This window comes from Amphiprion ocellaris, chromosome 7, assembly GCF_022539595.1.
Source record: "Amphiprion ocellaris isolate individual 3 ecotype Okinawa chromosome 7, ASM2253959v1, whole genome shotgun sequence".
Taxonomy (NCBI): Eukaryota; Metazoa; Chordata; class Actinopteri; family Pomacentridae; genus Amphiprion; species Amphiprion ocellaris.
This window is the reverse complement of record NC_072772.1, coordinates 33020499-33039235: the sequence shown is the minus strand read 5'-3', so window position 1 is coordinate 33039235 and position 18737 is coordinate 33020499. Positions and strand designations below refer to the sequence as shown.

Genomic DNA, 18737 nt, shown 5'->3' with positions numbered 1-18737 from the left:
ATGGCATTGCACAAATGTATTCAATTTTGGTCAAGTTTATTTATTGTATGTTAAAAATCATGGTGGTCATTTATTATTAAACACCAAAAAACACTGTTAGTACAATTTTCTGTCACAATGTCAACAAATCTTCAAAATCAAGAGTTTATATTTTGAAAAAGTTGCCGTATTTTTGATAGAAAACTGATTTTAATGATCAATTTATCAAAAAAATCATTTTTTTTCCTAAAATAATTTATTTGCTCATATTTTTAGCTATAATCATATTTATTATGAGGTTTTTCAGTTTCTAAGCTGTATTAAGTTGTTTTTTGTATGTTAAAAATCATTATCATATTTTATGAAATGGCAGAAAACACTGTAAATACAATTTCCTATCACAATGTTACCAAATCTTCAAAATCCAGAGGTTATATTTAGAAAAAGTTGCAGTATTTTTGAATGAAAACTGATTTTAATGATCAATTTATCAAAAAACCTACCCATTTTTTTCCCCAAAATAATTTATTTGCTCATATTTTTAGCAACAATCATATTTTTTTTGAGGTTTTTCAGTTTCTAAGCTGTATTAAGTTGTTTTTGAATGTTAAAAATCATCATTATCATTTATTATTAAACACCACAAAACACTGCAAGTACAATTTTCTGTCACGTCAACAAATCTTCAAAATCAAGAGTTTATATTTAGAAAATTTTGCAGTACGTTTGATTGAAAACTGAATTTAATTATCAATTTATCAAAAAATCAATAATTTTTTTTTCCTAAAATAATTTATTAGCTAATATTTTTTAGCTATAATCATATTTATTAGGAGGTTTTTCAGTTTTTTTAAGCTGTATTAAGGTGTTTTTTGTATGTTAAAAATCACTAGCATATTTTATGAAATGGCAGAAAACACTAAGTACAATTTCCTGTCACATCATCATCAAATCTTCAAAATTCAGAGTTTATATTTACAAAAAGCTGCAGTATTTTAGATTGAAAACTGACTTTAATGGCCTATATATCAAAAAAATCTATCATTTTTTTTCCTAAAATAAATCATTAGCTAATAATTAACCAGCTATAATCTTATTGATTACACATTTTTTCAGTTTCTAAGCTGTATTAAGCTGCTCTTTATCACTGAATAATGTGCTTTAGTGCTCATATTTTTAGCACTACCAACACAACACACCAAAAATATTATTTCATCCATTACTCAAAGGTATCAAACACAGTGCGAGGACAACGAGTTCAAAACACATTTAGTTTTACGGCTTGTAAAGAGCACAGAAGCTGAAATCTAATAAACAAAGCAAGCATTGCGAGAGGCTTTAACAGCGCGTTGACTGGGTCAGAGACGGCGTCAGACTACTGCAGTAAACCACCGATATATGAGCATCTTCTGCTTTATGTGGGTCGAACACAACGGAGCTCACATGGTGGCAAACACATCACGTTTCTCCAGCCTTGAGTTATCAATGGAGCCGATGTAGGTCAGAAGTTTTACCAGAAGAAAGACTGCAGTGTGAATATAAAACCAGAAAAAACAAAAACACGACCGCATCTCTTCAAGGCCTGAAGGTTCAGTTCTGCTTCCCAAAGCACCAAAATATATCAAGTCTGCTGCAGCTCCTCAGCTTGTTTCTGTTCTTTTAGCGTCTTTGAACTCACCTCTCTGCCCGTCAGTATGTGCCGTGCCAGTTTGACCTTGGCGAAGTTGCCCTTGCCGATGGTTTTGAGCAGCCGGTAGTTTCCGATGTGCGGCTGCTCGTCCGAACACAAGGCGATGGAGTTCCGACATCGTGCGCCGAGCGAGCGGCTCGACCAGCCTGTACCCTTCTCCGAGCGGCTGGCCGACAGGGAGGTATGCTGAGGAGAAAGAGACAGATCAACAATTAGGGATGCAAACTACAATGCTGCACGAGTTCTTCCTTGTGAAAAACTTTGAAATAAAAAGCACAACTCAACACTAAAGTCATTTCAATATAGCAGCAGCCACATTTACACTGAGCTGCAGAATATAAAACAACTCTTCATTGTCATTGCATAGAGAACAACGGAATTAAGCAGCAGTCCTGTCACTGAATTCACAAAATCAGTCTTTAAAGTCAGTAAAGATGTGCAAATCCAAAAGAAAAACAGAAGTGTAGCTGATGCATGTCTAGATATTGTCAATTGCTGAAAATATACAAAAAAGTGAGGCTTAAAGTGGTGCAAAAATTACAGAAATGGTGTAGTTGTATGTAAACGTGAAGTCTTAGGAAATAATACAAGGTGCGTAAGGTAATAAAGTAGTAGGCGCACAAGTGTCTCAGCTGGTTTATGGGAAAAGTATGAAATTATGAGGAAACATCAGGCATAAAGCAGTGCAAAAATTAGTTCCAGGGTGCAGTTGTATGTAAACGTGCAGTTTTAGGAAATAAATAAAAGGTGTGTAAGGTAGTGAAGTAGTAGGTGCAAAGGTGCTGCAGTGGGTTTATGGGAAAAGCAGAAAATCATGAGAAAAATAAGGCTCAAAGTAGAGCAAAAATTACTTAAATGGTGCAGCTGTATGTAAGCGTGGAGTTTCAGTAAATAAATATAAGGTGGATAAGGTCATAAAGTAGTAGGTGCAAAGGTGTTGCAGCTGGTTTAGAGGAAAAGTAGGAAATTATGAGGAAAAACAAGGCTGAAAGTAGTGCAAAAATTGCATAAAAGGTGCAGTTGTATGTAAATGTGTAGTTCCAGTAAATAAACAGGAAGTGCATAAAGTAGTAAAGTAGCAGGTGCAAAGGTGCTGCAGCTGGTTGACTGGAAAAGTATGAAACTGTAAGCAAAAAAAGACTGAAAGTAGTGCAAAAATTACTTAAAAGGTGCAGTTATATGCAAACATATGTAAACGTGTACAGTTTTAGGAAATAAATACGAGGTGCTTTAGGTAGTAAACTAGTAGGTTCAAAGGTGCGGCAGCTGGTTAAGAAATTCTATGACCTGATAAACTTACAAGAGGAGAAAATGCAGGACTGTAAATGCCTGAAATGTGTAAAAATATTCTCAAATAACACCAGTTTGAACAACATTATAGACAAATGGCCTCTATGCAGTCACTATTTAGCTTGAAAGCTCATTTTCTCATTATTTTCAGGTATTTTTGATCATCATATATCCCCCAGGCATGTTTAATGTATTCATACAGATGTTAAATGAGGTAAAGACTGGCCCACCCTCCATATGATCTCCCTTCCTGTGGTCATACAGCACCAGCGAAGCCCTCGTGATCGTGACTCTGCAGTCATGTGATTTCAGCCTCGTACCAGACATCCAGAGATGAAAAGAAAGAGCAACCAGGTCGCCTCTGGATCTCATCTGACCCCTCATGGTCTGCATTCCTGACGTTCATGTGTGGCTGCAGAGGCCACTAACGTCCAGCCTCATGTCGTTCCGCTGGTCGTCCCTCTGGAGAGACGGTTTGTGTTCAGATCTAGGATGCGTTTGTCTGAAACCAGAGCTGGCTGTGCGTACGAGCAGAGTATGGGGAATCCAGGGCAGATCAATGCTCAGCCCGACGTCGTCTAGCCACAGCGACCAGACGTCAGCGGCCTCACAGCTACATAACCGGGAGGAATGAAGCCCATGAAGGGTCAGACAACACTCTGGCCTGGTTACTCCTGCAGGATAACCCAGACTAGGGAAAGACTGATTATCCGCCTGACCCATTACTGTGGCCGGAGTTTGGGATGTTCATGATTCTTTTTATATTAAAGGCTACCCTCAATGGATTTAAGATGGATTTAAAATGGGTTTCTTGGGTCAGGGACGTTGCTTTAAAATCTTTAACCTGGGGACAAACATGCTAATTAGCTGCAATTATGCGAGTTCTCAGTCTGTAAAATACGATATTTAAATATTTTTCCTGTCATAACTTGAGAAAGACCGATCATCCGCCTGACTGATTATTGTGGCCGCTGTTTGGCATATTCCCAATTATTTTTATTTTACAGACTACCCTCATTTGATTCTCTCTTTAAACTGACAAGATTTGAAGCTTTTTTTTTCATGTCACTATTGATTTAAAATGGGTTTCTTGGCCTCTTATGTCAGGAAAGTTGCTTTAAAGTCTTTAACCTTGACAAAAACATGCAAATTAGCAGCAATATGTGAGTTCTCTGCCTGTTAAATACAATTATTACATTGATTTGAATAGTTTGACCTGTCATAACTAGGGATAGGCTGATTATTGTGTCTGATATTTGGCATTTTTCCGTTTATCTGTATCTGTAAATTATCAACCGATTATTGATAGATTTAAAATACTACTTCAGGTCTAATTAGCCTCCTCTCTTGGTCTGTTGTCTCAGAAATCACTCTCAATAACCTTCATATTGAGCGAGATTAGTGGGTTAGCGAGGCAAGTTGAACTTAAAGTCAGAGTTTCTCTCTTTTAACCTGCTAGATCTCCACGGTAACTGATGCTGTAAAGATAGATCTCCATGGTAACTGATGCTGCGGAGCTACATCTCCATGGTAACTGATGCTGCGGAGCTATATCTCCATGGTAACTGATGCTGTGGAGCTACATCTCCATGATAACTGATGCTGCGGAGCTATATCTCCATGGTAACTGATGCTGTGGAGCTACATCTCCATGGTAACTGATGCTGCGGAGCTACATCTCCATGTTAACTGATGCCGTGGAGCTAGATCTCCATGGTAACTGATGCCGTGGAGCTAGATCTCCATGGTAACTGATGCTGTGGAGCTAGATCTCCATGGTAACTGATGCCGTGGAGCTAGATCTACCTGGTAACTGATGCGGATGAGCTAGATCTCCATGGTAACTGATGCTGATGAGCTAGATCTCCATGGTAACTGATGCTGTTAAGCTAGATCTCCATGGTAACTGATGCCGTGGAGCTAGATCTCCATGGTAACTGATGCCGTGGAGCTAGATCTACCTGGTAACAGATGCTGATGAGCTACATCTCCATGGTAACTGATGCTGTGGAGCAGGCTATGTTCGGCCATAAGAAGCGTCTTTCTTTAACCAAATAGTTTGCTGACGATTATTTATGAGCGATACAGATTCTCAGATGAGGGAAAATGTTTTATCTGCAAACCTGTTGAGCTGTACGTTATTAAAACCACTGAATGAAGCCGTACAGTCATAGTATCGCACACTGGATGCATCGCATTGCTATGGGAACCTGTATGTATTTAGCTGGTAATGCAGAAATCGTATAAATAAGATTTAAGTTTGGTCCCGATTTGCTGCCAAGTCCGTTTACAGAGAATATTCAATCAGTAACTTTAGATTCACTCTGATTTGTCCAAAAATGACAGTGATTTCCTGCTTTATGGGACAGCGTCAGACCTAAATCCACTTCCATACAATATCGTGTTTACATACATGAGGTCTGAAGTTTAACAGCTCTAATGTTCAGCCCTCAGGTAAAAGACACCCAAGATGCTGAATTCGTGTCTTTCCCCATCCTTCACCTTCCTCCACCTGCTCCTGCAGCTTCTCCTCCCTCCCATCCATTCATTTGATGGCTAGAAAAACATGTGATCGGCTGTCAGCACCTTCTCAGTCCTGACTTCTTTCCCAGCATCCTTTGGGACTCAAACATCGTGAATCACACCTCCTTTGCTATTTTCTAATCTTTTTTCTTTTGTCCTTCATTCGTACACCTCTTTCTCTAGCTAGAACAGAAAAACAGAAAAGTTGGAGGCCACTTACAAGAAGAAGAAGAGAAGGAGAAGAAGAAGGAGGCGGAGGAGGAAAAGGAGAAGAAGGAGAAGAAGAAGAAGAAGAAGAAGGAGGAAGAGGAGGAGGAGGAGAAGGAAGAGAAGGAAAAGGAGAAGGGGGAAAAGGAGAAGAAGGAGGAGGAGAAGAAGAGGGAGAAGGAGGAAGAAGAGGAGGGGGAGGAAGAGAAGGAAAAGGAGGAAAAGGGAGAAGAAGAAGAAGAAGGATGATGATTTATTCAGTGAACAATGCCTTTAAAAGTTTAGCTGTAACAGTGCGGCTACACAAAAACAACCACTTGACTCATTTTGGAGTTCATTGTTTTAGAAAAATGTTTTCCAAAAATGAGCAATGGAACCTTGAATACGTGAACTGTGACTAATTCTGTCAATCAGTATTTCAGAAAAACAACCAAATTCTGCTGTTAATATTTCATGGCTCCATTAAAAGCTGAGCGCTCACTTTGAGGCTTCGGAGCAGAAACAGAAGCAGCAAAAAGTGAAACTGTAAAACTTTATATCTACATTATTTAAACGTTAGACTGCAGCTTTAGAGCATTTTAAATCAGAATACTGAGGCCTTTCTGGTGCTTCTGCCACCTCACAGCTGTGCTCCTCGTCCAACTTATTCAGCCACCTTCATTTTCACCTCCTCCTCACCCTTCCCCCCCATTTATTCACCCCCTTCTGGTCCATCCCATCCCCCAGACAAATCAATTTGCCTCCCTTCCACTCTATTCTCCCCTCCGTGCCCAGACACGCCCTCTCTTTTGTCTCCCGCCGCTATCTTCATTTTCAGCGACCTCGCATCAGTTTTGAGCTTCCATCGCTCCCCCGTCTCACCTCCCCTCCCCCCCTCAAACACCCTCTTTCAGTGCATCGATTCGCCGGCTCCTTCTCATTACCAGACACTTTCATTGAAGTCCAGGCCTGCTTGCCGGGTCTCTATTGCAGGCGGCGGAGCTATTCGGGTGCAGAACCACCGACCAACCCCCAACGTCGTTATGAATGTAAGGTGACATTTGGCATGGAAGATGGATGGAGGAGGGAGGTGAGGTGTGTGTGGTTGTTAGTATGTGATCTGCACATTCAGCAAACAAGCTGCGCCTCGTTGTTACAAACTGTGGCGTTTTCCTGCATCTTTAGAGGAGGAGCTGATGTAAGGCTGAAGGAAGAAACCGAGACGAAACGCATATACTGTTACCGCTCTAGTTTTAAAATCTCATCTGTCTTTAAGAGTTCCAAGTGTTTGCTTCCACATGAGAATTGCCAGTATGACTATGATCAGGAGCTAATTTTAGAGCAGAAGGTTACCTATGATGTGTTTTTATAATAAACCATTAACAGCATAGATAAAAAGAAAAGCACAGAGAGTGCAGTACTCCACCACGGCTGCTCAGTAGTTGAATCATTTCCGACAGATGAACCTTGACAAAAGTCGTGGGAGAAATCACCGCACTTTAGAATGTGTATTATAGATGTACCCACAAATAAAATGACCTTGCGCTGAGCACAGGCGTGTGTTATGCATGTGTACGTTATGTACGGATACTGAATCCATCCATCCATCCATCCATCCATCCATTATCTATACACCGCTTAATCCTCATTAGGGTCGCAGGTTTTCTTTGGTGTAAAACATCACAGACGCTGAACAGACCATAAATTCAGGTAAACATAAGGTAAACATCAGGTAAACATAACCAAAGAATAATCTGTTCCTTTCAGATATTAAACATGTTGACGTCCCCTCCCCGTAAAACTACAAATTACATGTTAACTTTTACAAGCTCCTGCCAGTAAAGGCGAGAGTGTTTGCTAAAATATGTGGTGACATTTTGGTGGCATGCATGTTTGCATGTCTGGCATAGCTGTTCCACTGTACAGCAGCTATCTTCCATCTGTGCTGCTGTGTGTGGGCGTAGAGCTGAAGATGTATATGAATGGATGAATGGGAACTCATGAATTGTGTCACACGGTCTTTCTCCTCCATGTACAGTTCGAGAAACATCGCTCAGTATTTTAATATTTATTTAAATGTTGCATCTCTTCTGTATATGAATATTTTCAAACTACACCAACATTATTCTGCTGCTGGACTCATAAATAACTCAAATGTGTGCTCTGGTTCAAGTGAAGCTGGAATAGAAGGAAAGGAAAAAATGCTACGTCAGTGTGACGAACGCAAACATATTTCCAAACAATGGACCACGCCCTGAGGGAGGCGTCCTGCATGTATTGTCGTCCTGAGTGTGTGTGTTGCGTTGTCAGGGAGGTATTGAGTAAAGACAGGATGTGTGATGTCGGTCCCCAGCAGAGGAATGGCGAAACCTTCAGCCCTCCTCAACCTCTGTTAACCCACGGTGCCAGTCTGGCTTCCTCTTCCTCCCCGAACCATAAAACCCGAACCCTGACACACACCTCCTCCATCACACACCACAGCAGACACCGAGGCTCCACAACACAACAGCAAACAACTAAAGAGATAAGGCTGCTGAACAGAAAAAGGGATGTGTTCGCCTTGTGGCTCAGCTTATCAAACTGCAGGACATGTTAGTGTGATGTAATGAGCTCAACGCATATCTGTTGTGTTTCGTAATGATGCTACATACTTCAACTGGAGTGCAAGTTAACTGCAGAAAACTACTGATAACTGGACTTACGGGAGTTGTGACCAAATGCAGCTTTCAGTAGCCACAGTAAATTACAGAAAGTATTGTGGAATAAATCTTTTAAACCATAACTTGGTACTTACAGAGTACTATCTGAGTGGAATAAAACTTTAAAATTACACTCTATTATACTTGGACATATAGTAGTCCTGTGTCTTGAATAAACCCTTGTAAGGACAGTTGGGGTACAATCAACATTTGAAACTCTAAGGACTATTTTGGCTGTATATATATATATATATATATATATATATATATATATATATATATATATATATATATATATATGTGTGTGTGTGTATATATATATGTATATATATATGTGTATATATGTATATACACATATACATATATACATACATATATATACACACACATATATATATATATATATATATATATATATATATATATATATATATATATATATATATATATATATATATATATATATATATATATGTATATATAAGCTAAGAACACATAGTTTGGTCACATGCAACTCTCAGTAGCCAAATTAAAATAAAGAAAATATTTATCTTAGAAAAATCCTTTGAAACTACAAGTAGTATTTTGGTTGAAATAACCAAGTACTTGGACATGAGGCTGTACTTTGTGTGAAGTACTCCTTGAAAAAAACCTTTGAAGTTTTTTTGGTGTAATCGGTCTTTAAAACTGGAAGTTTATCAATCATCTATTGTGATAAGTGATGCTGTCCTCCTCCCGCTGCTTGTTCTGAACTATCAAATTCTAAAAATGATCTTGTACGTGCTGAATATTTGACATATTTGCTTTATCTACCCACACAATACAACGTTTCCTTTCCATCTCTGCTAAATCTTCAAACTCAGGACCAGTGTTTGAACTCCTCACTCATCCATCAGGAGTGTTTGTCAAGAGCAGCAGGAAGTTGTGAGAATGTAACCTGCGTCACTTCCTGTCCTGGAGAGAGAGTGAGATGTCACGCCGATGACAGCAGACGTGTCACATGCTGAGCTGTGATACTCGGCGAGCGTTTCCTGACAGAGCTGCCAGAAAGACATGTCGGCGGCCATGACAGACAGACAGACAGACGGACGGACTTGTTCACGAAGCACCAAGTGTTTCGTTCCAGATAATGGATTGTTTCAGAAAAAAGAACTGCCACTGTGAGTTATGCTATGAGAAAGTAACAGACTTTGGCTTCTAAAGCCAAATCACTTGTCATGTAAAGTGAAAAAAGCCATTATTACACACAACAATGAGTCACAACATCAAAACCACCTGAATATTTAGCAATAAGTCTCTTTAATGTCACTAAAAAAAATCCCTAACCTGACAGAATATGGGCTATTTGGTGGTGTCCTGTGGTGTCTGGCACCAGGAAATAGATCTTTTGTGTCCTGTAAGTTGTAGGGATGATTGATCAGATTGATTTTTTGGTCAGATTCTGGGGAGTTTGGAGGTCGGATCAATGATTTGGGCTCTTGGTTGTGTTCCTCTAATTGTTTCTGAGCAGTTTTTGAAAAAGTACATCATCCAGCTCGGGAGGCTTGGTCTGTAACGTTGTTCATTTGGGTGTCAAAGTAACATCCAAATCAGGGGGTGTCAAACATTAGGCCCGCAGGCCGGATTAGACCCGCTGGTGGGCGGGTTTTGGCCCGTGGGCCTCATGTTTGGCTCCTCCGATTTAGCTGTTACTTTGACATGTAGCACCAAAATGAACAGCACTGCAGACCAGGCCTTCCTGGCAGGACGATGCATCTTTCCAAACTTCAAAAACAGCTAGAGGAACACAACCAAGAGTCCAAATCATTGATCCAACTTCCAAAACTCCCCAGAATCTGACCAAAAAATCAATCCGATAAAGCATTCCTACAACTTACAGTACCCAAAAGATCTATTTTCCCAGTGCCAGACACCACAGGACACCACCAAATATCCCATATTCTGACAGGTTAGGGCTTTTTTTTAGCCCAAATCATTGATCCAGCCTCCAAACTCCCCAGAATCTGACCAAAAAAATGAATGACTTTGCAAAGGGTAGAAATTACAGACATTTTAAAACTGTACATTTTAGATAATTTCTAGACCTTCACAAGTTGTTTTGACCATCAAGTAAAGTCCTGTATCGTTTAGTTCCAGACAAACTTGTTGATAAACTGTGATCTGTAAATTTTAATGTGTAAATGACCAACTGAGGCATAATATTGTTGAAATGTCACTTTTCTCAAGAAATTTCAGGTTGTTCGTAACATTGCGTAAAAAAGATTTTACAAATTTCACTTTTTTGCACTAAAACAAAGGGAAATATTTGGAGTTGTGATTATTTATAGGTTATTATGCTGTGATTTTACTAGTCACTTGAGATCAAATTGTCCTGAACTAAAAATGAAAGTATAAATTAAATACAAATAAACACCAGTATCCAGGCTTTTTTTTGCTTTGCATTCCATTTTATTGTGTTGAGAAGATAAATATTCACTTCACCTGACTGTGGTTTTAATGTTGTGCCTAATCAGTGCACAGAATTCACTTTAAGATATAGAAAAGTCACAAAAATCATCAATAGTCTTTCAGTTAATCCCATATATTCTGGTTCATGATATTTTAACACTGATTTCAAAGCCAAATTATCAATAATCAAATGTCACTCGAACATTTGAGGACTGACGCGGGAACAAAAGCTTCCCACGGCAGCGTCATCATGTTTGCTTTACTTTCGTCACAGGACAAAATTCATTTGGAAAGGGTATTTTGTTTCATGATTCACTCTCTTTGCAGCAGCACTTTCTGCTCGCGACAGGAAGTGTGGGAGAGAGGAGCACGAGTAATTGATGGAGGTTACGTTGGATGGAAACGGCTGGATTTTTAGAATAACTGACGGTGATTTAAGAGCAAATGACGCTCGGCAATCAAACAAAACACATCAACTACTGACGCTGATTCTGCTCATCTTTAGAGAACGACTAAAGCTACACAGCAGCTGATAGATTTGTTCAAACTCCTATTAATAACCATTAGGCAGAATGAGTCAGAGCAGGTTGGATGTACCATGTACTGTAAGTACTGAAATGTGTTGTTATTACAGCAAGTTCAATCTCAACCTCCCGTTTTATGAGTCCAGCAGCAAAGACTTAAAGAATGTGACCTTTCAGGAATTTCACTCAGACCAGCCTCATTTGATTCTCCCATTAAACTGACAAGATTTGCAGCTTTTTTTTCACGTCAAAATGAGTTTAAAATGGGTTTCTTGTTCTCTTAGATCAGGAAAGTTGTTAAAGCAGGAGTGTCAATTTCCTCTTAGTTCAGGGGCCACATTCAGCCCAATTTAATCTCAAGTGATCAATAAAATCACAACACAATAACCCATAAATAACCACAACTCCACATTTTTTCCTTTGTTTTAGTGCAAAAAAGTACATTCTGAAAATGTTCACATGTAAGGAATTATCTTTGTGCAAAACATCATGAACAACCTGAAATTTCGTAAGAAAAATAAATTCAATTTCAGTAACATTATGCCTCAGTTTATCATTTACACATTACAACTTATAGATCACAGTTTATCTATAAAAAGATACACAACATTTAGCCACAGATATCTGGAACTGAATGATATAGTGTTTTTCTTTACGATCAAAATGACTAAAGTCAGACAAAAAAAGACAAAAAACAACAAAAACAAGACAAAATATTACAAAAATGAGACACAAAATGACAAAAATGAGACACAAAACGGCAAAAGCAAGAAACAAAATGTAACAAATGACACAAAACAAAACAAGAGACAAAAATTTGATTTAAAAAGTTACAAAGTGACAAAATAGGCACAAAAATAAGACAAAAAATTATATAAATGACACAAACGAGACAAAAAAACACAAAACAACAAAAACAATACACAAAACAACAAATAAAACGAAACACAAAATGATAAAAATAAGGCAAAAAACACAAGCCAGACAAAAAGGAAACACAAAACAACAAAAACATGAGGTAAACGACAAAAGACAAAAACCTACCCCAGAAAAAAGACAAAAACCAACAAAAACAAAGACAACATATGACAAAAATGAGACACAAAACGACAAAAGAACAATGAACAATCTAGTATTTTACTTTATGATCAAAACAACTTGTCATGGTCTAGAAATTATTTTAAATTTATAGTTTTACTAATTTACAATCTGCAGTTAATGTCTGCTCTGGAATTTTTACACTTTGAGGGCCGGATTGGACCAGAAGGAGAAAAACTGATCAATCTCAGCCACATAAACAGAGGAGATGGTCTTAATTTAATCACTCCTATTTCTATTCTACATATTCAGCCTCATTATGAATGACTATCACATGCTGTTAAAACTTTACATTTAATGCATATTGGTTAATATGGTTTTTTGGCTTTCCTTGATCACCGATAATTGATATCGACCCTGGAAAACTCACAGCAGTCGACCACTAGTCACAACCTCCTGTGCATGTAAAGCTGACAGACAGACTTCATGCAATAATCCTACTAAAAAACAAGAAATACATGTGTGAATTCCAGTATTTCCTGCACCGTGAGGCTCTTTTTTAGACCCTTTTATGCTATAATACATGATTGGATTTAAGAAAACACAAAAACCTTCAGCGTCTTGTGAACTTCTCTTGTCTAACATTTGAACATTAGAGCCACCATGAGCCAGACGGCACTAATTGGAAGAGGACGCTGTGGGATAAAGGCAGCTTCCCTCCTCCAGTCTGACATTATCTGGCTGCAGCATGCAAAGTGTAACTGGATTCCTCAGTGTGGACGGCTGCAAACACACACACAGATGCTTTCTGTTCGCCGCTGGAGATGCGCCACATTACTCAACATATCGTTCACCACAGACCGGGCTGAGCGAGGGTCACATTTATTCTGGTTGGATTAAAGCGCTGAGTCACTCCTTGGCTAGACCTGGGCTTCTTGCTCGGTAATGATCCGTTCCCCTAAACGCTGCGTCACTGCACGCTCCCGGTGCATTTTTAAGCCGCCACGGATGCAAAAAAAAGAAGCGCAGTTTTCCTTTTTTTTTTTTACAAATTTAAACCCAGCTACAATCCCATACAGAAAAGTTATTAACATCAACTTCCTCACTGACCACTCCTGCCCCATCTCCCCACACATAACCTCCTGCTTCTTGTGCAGTAGAACATCTGTACACCACAAAACATGTGCAATTCACATTTCAGTGTACCTATTTTTTTGATCCTTTTTTAATAGAAGGTGCTCTTTTTATAAAGTGTATTTACTTTTTAAAATTTTTCTAATTTATTTTTTAATGCAAGGTGCTTTTTTTTATAACGTGCACTTACTTTATTTTAATTTTTCAAATGTAATTTTTTACGCCAGCTGCTCTTTTTATAATGTGTACTTATTTTACTCTTTTAATTTTTCTAATTTTTTATTTTTTAATACAAGGTGCTCTTTTGATAATGTGTACTGACTTTGATTTTTAAAAAATTTTTCTAATTTATTTTTTTTGCCAGGTGCTCTTTTTATAATGCGTATTCATTTTTTAAAATTTTTTAAAAATGTTATTTTTTAAATACAAGGTGCTCTTTTTATAATGTATACATATTTTAAAAAATTTTTCTAATGTATATTGGCATTTTTCTTCTTTATTGCTGCTGCTCTTAGCTTTTTTAAAATTTCAATTTTCCTTGTACATAAAGCTGACTCAAGAAAACTCACAAAGAATTCCAATGTACTTGTGCTGTAATGTACGCGTGCAAACGGTAATAAAACTATTCTATTCCAGTTTGGGTTTCATTTTTGTGTTGACTAGATTAGATCTAAAAAAAAAGAAAGCAACATTCCTCAAACTAAGTCTTTCTAAGCGAGAAATACGCACCCAGGCAACCACATAGGTTGTAAACAGGCACTCGGTTGAGCAAATCTTTAGCTAAAGCACCACTAGGAGGTAAAAACTAGAATGAATGCATCCAAAATGTTGGATCTGCAGAAAGAAACTGTCCACGTTGCAGAAATTTCGAACTGTAAAATATGATGAATGTTTACATATTTACTGGGAGTTTAGCATTTGGCTTTAGTTTCTTTTACAAAATCTGTCCAAGCTGGTGGTTTGTTTGAGTAGTTCTTGCTGTTTTCCATCAGTTTGTCCTCTTGGTCAGCAGTAACAGCTAGATAAATATCTAGCTTCTACTGCTGAGAAAAAGATCACATTAGCATGGATTAGCAACCCTGTTACTGTGATTAGAGTAGGGTTAGTAAACAACACAGAAAACATGGAATAAAAATGGTACCATTGATGTGTGAGCTGAGCCAATCAAGCCTTTGATAGTTTATTACCTATTATTTTTAGCAAGAACTACGACTGAGTATGCTAAGAAGGTACAAAAATTACACAAAAAACTTGTTTAAAATCAGTTCCGCTTAAGAAAAAGCTACAAATATCATTTTAAACACAACTTGTAGCCTCTGAAACGAGTCACCGGTCTATTAGTTTTAGTTTTTATTCGCTATAACTGAAGGAGCATAAAGTCAAACTCTCTTATTCATTTTGCTCTTGACTTGATAATCTATGTCCAGTACATTCTGCCCACTCACTCCTCTGTTATTCCCTCAGCTCTCAGCCTTTGTTTCTGCTCTGTCTGCAGTCTGATCCACAACAACAATCTGCTTCTTATTCACGCCCAAAGCCATTTTTCTGAGAGGTCGAACCATCGACGGCGGAGACACGACCCACTTGAGGATTACTGTAGCTCCTCATAAGTGGTCGAAGAAACGACTTTCCATTTTAAATCAAGGCTAGTGTCTCCTGAAAGATGTGCCTTTATATGCTCAGTTTGAAACTAAAATATTAAAGAAGGTAATGGTTAATTAGGATTGTTGATTTTGCTGATGTGTTTCTTTAAAATAACACTCAGGAAGCTATTAAGCTAGTGGGAGTCGTGACACAGCAGTCGACAGCACCTATAATGTACTACTATCTCTCCATCTGTGGCCATTTAATAAAGCAACAGAGTCCAACTCAAACAGGAACTGCAAGTATTGTGAAAACGGCAGCGTCACACTTTCCGCTGACCACGATTAAAGTCTTCTGTCGGCAGCAGCTAATGGACAGAAACAGTGACAGCAGCTGCATTTCCTGCGCATAAAACCCAGAACTGCACACACACATAAATCACATGGTGCCGTCTTTATCGCAGAGTAAACAACCTGCAGCAGAAAGTACAAGAACGCTACAAAGAACACAGTGTGAAGGCAGCGGCCGCACACCAGAATAAAACATAATGAGCATACTGTGTGCAGGAACCGTATGGATTCACCACTTCTTTCATTTATGCAACTGAATGCAAAAAAAAGTGGAAAGTAAAGTGTGTGGCTCTGTCTAAAAATTAAGATACTGGAGGACATTTCACCCATCAAATTTCAAATAATCCACGCACAAAAAACTAAAAGTTGCTGTGTAAATGTTGTTGTCCTCAGACAAAATCTAAAAAAACTAAGAGAAAAGAATGTTTGAAAATCTTCTAAAACACCAAATAAGTCTGGAGTTGCCCCTAAAATGCCATTTTTCTCTTGTTCCACCTCCGATGACCCAAATTGAATCTCAAATAAAACATTCACAATGAAACTTAAATCTTCTTTTTTTGGTATTATTTTTTTCATTGATGTCTTTTGTAATTGTGGGAACATTTTTTTAATCAACATAATATTTTAAATAATAACTATTATGCACAACATACACCCAACCCTGTTGATGATATTTTTGTTATTTTGTGCCTTGTTTTTCTCATTTTGTGTCTCATTTTTGTCATTTTCTGTCTTGTTTTTATCATTTTCTGTCCTGTTTCTGACATTTTATGTCTTGTTTTTATCTATTTCGGTTTTGTTTGTGTCGTTTTGTCCCATTTTTGTCATTTTGTCTCATTTTTGTCATTTTGTGTCTCATTTTTCTTGTTTTGTCTTGTTTTTGTCATTTTGTGTCTAAAGAATGAGTAGAGCAAAGCTGTGTCCTCTCTTCTATTTTTCATATTTTCATCCCATTGTCAGCCTTGATTGAATGTCTCACTCTACCTCATATTATCAGGATAAGACTGATTCTTTGGACTGTTTTCCATCAGTCAGTTTGTCCTCTTGGTCAGCAGTAACAGCAGCTAAATATCTAGCTTCTACTGCTGAGAAAAAGATCACATTAGCATGGATTAGCAACCCTGTTACTGTGATTAGAGTAGGGTTAGCAAACAACACAGAAAACATGGAATAAAAATGGTACCATTGATGTGGAAGCTGAGACAATCAAGCCTTTGATAGTTTATTTCCTATTATTGATGAATGTGGAGCAGAAAACTCTAAAAGACAAAGCTTATTTTTGAAAACGCTGGATGCCAGAATATCCTCCAATTCTGGAACGACCCACATTGACCATTAACACACCATTAACACAGTATTTTTATTTAAACGTGAAATCTCCCTTCACGCGTCCAAACATGCAGCAGCTTCATGGAGCTACGAAGCCGACAGGAGAGTCGCGCTGCAGATGTAAACACACTTTAGCGAGCAGGAAGAGCAGATGTTGCGTCTGCACGGGTTAAACTGCAGCAGCTCGGCCCTGAACAGAAACACTGAAGAGGACAGTAAGTCGACACCTGAGAGCCTGGCGACAACAGAGGCCCACTACACAATCAACACAACGGCTCGACTGTGCGCTCCGACTGCGAGCATCTGGGTGTCTTTTATGCTCGTCTGCTGGTTGTTTTTTTTTTTGTAATTGTGCGATAATGTTTGTCTGCACCACGGGGATCTGTGCAGGGCCTCCATGAAAGGCGTCATTCTTCAGCAGGTAGCCTGATCTCTGGAAAACGCCACCTGTTCAGCAGCCGTTGGCCAACCTCTTGACTAGAATTACATAATAGCCGGCAGGAAAACAATTTGTGTTGACAAAAAAGCCACGGCAATTACACTCGGAGTTTGCGCCAGTGAAGTTTAATCACCGTGTTTAACTAACGCATGTTTTGATTTGGTCTCTTTAACTGGCTGCTAATACTGGGTGCCTTACTTCTGAATCATCACAGAGCCAATCCTCATGGTTATTTTTGCATTTAGTCACCTGGATTAGATGCAAGAAACCGGATTTACACACACAACTGCTTATACAAAATGTGTTTGCTTAAAGATATATAACATCAGCCTTATCGTGGCTTTTAGCTTTATCACAGTTGATTTTATACCGATAATATTCTAATCAAACACCATTTACCTTTAATAATTAGCTTTTGTTGATTTTGTTTAATGGCTGATACAATACAATAAAAATTAAACATACAATATTTAAGTAAAGTAACAAAATGTCCTTTAATGGCTGGTGTGAATTTGCTGTACCGTGCTAACAGCAGATATGTCTGCACAAATGAAGGAAAGAGCACTTCACCTGCACTAGCGGCCAAAAGTTTTAGAATGCCCTAATTTTTCATTGAATTTCAAGTAGTTCAAGTCCAATGAATAACTTGAAATGGTACAAAGGTAAGTGGTGAACTGCCAGAGGTTTAAAAAAGGCCTTTTTCGGGGAACTAGAAATGGGTTAACAACTTGAAGCTGCTCTGCAGCAATGGAGGTTGATCAAGCCTTGAAAGTTGGTGCTACCAAATCCTACAGGTGTCCCAACTTTTCTAGATTCCTTACAACCCACGCTGTCTGCATGAAAGTAGTTCTGGAACACACTGTGGCACGAGAGCATTATTTGCACAGTATTGTATTGCAGAAAGTAGTGTATTGCTGTAAAAATGGAGAGGAAAATGCAATTAACAATAGAAGAAAGACAGACCATCATAACACTTAAAAATGTGGGTCTTTCCTACAGAGAAATTGTGGAGAAAGTACAGTTTTCTTCACCATCAAAAGGACCTCAGAAACTGGAGGAAACTCTGACAGGAAGAGGTGTGGAAGACCCAAAACCACAACAGAATGAGAAGATGTCGTTTTAAGTCAACAGCTTCGTGACAGACGGCTCACAGGACAACAGCTTCAAGCACAGCTTAATAGTGGTCGTAGTAAAAAGTCTCAGTTTCAACTTGAAAATCTGCCCAAAACAACATGAACTGTGGCCAGAATAACACAAAATCTGTCTAAAACAAACTAAAATGTGGCTAAAATGACAAAACCTAAGCCACAACAGAATCAGAAGATAAGTTTCTGAGAGTCAACAGCTTGGTGATTGGCAGCTCATAGGACAACAGCTTCAATCACAGCTTAATATTGGTCGTAGTAAGAAGTCATAGATTCAACTGTGAAGAGAAGACCTGGAGTTGCAGCAAGAAAGTCATTGCTAAAAAGGCTTGCCTGGGCCATGAAACAGCACCAATGGACTACTGAAGACTGGAAGAAG

The 18737-nt window shown here is 38.4% G+C and overlaps 1 protein-coding gene across 8 annotated transcripts in view; it reads right to left on the bottom strand.

Moving 5' to 3' along the window:
* Positions 1-18737, bottom strand: part of mark4b (MAP/microtubule affinity-regulating kinase 4b) — an 83028-nt gene that overhangs the window by 45569 nt on the left and 18722 nt on the right. For all 8 annotated transcript variants that reach the window (XM_055012024.1, XM_023293121.3, XM_035958583.2 and 5 more), the window contains exon 2: positions 1658-1855. In XM_055012024.1, the coding sequence (XP_054867999.1) occupies positions 1658-1855 (198 nt within the window). The remainder of the gene's footprint in view (positions 1-1657; positions 1856-18737) is intronic.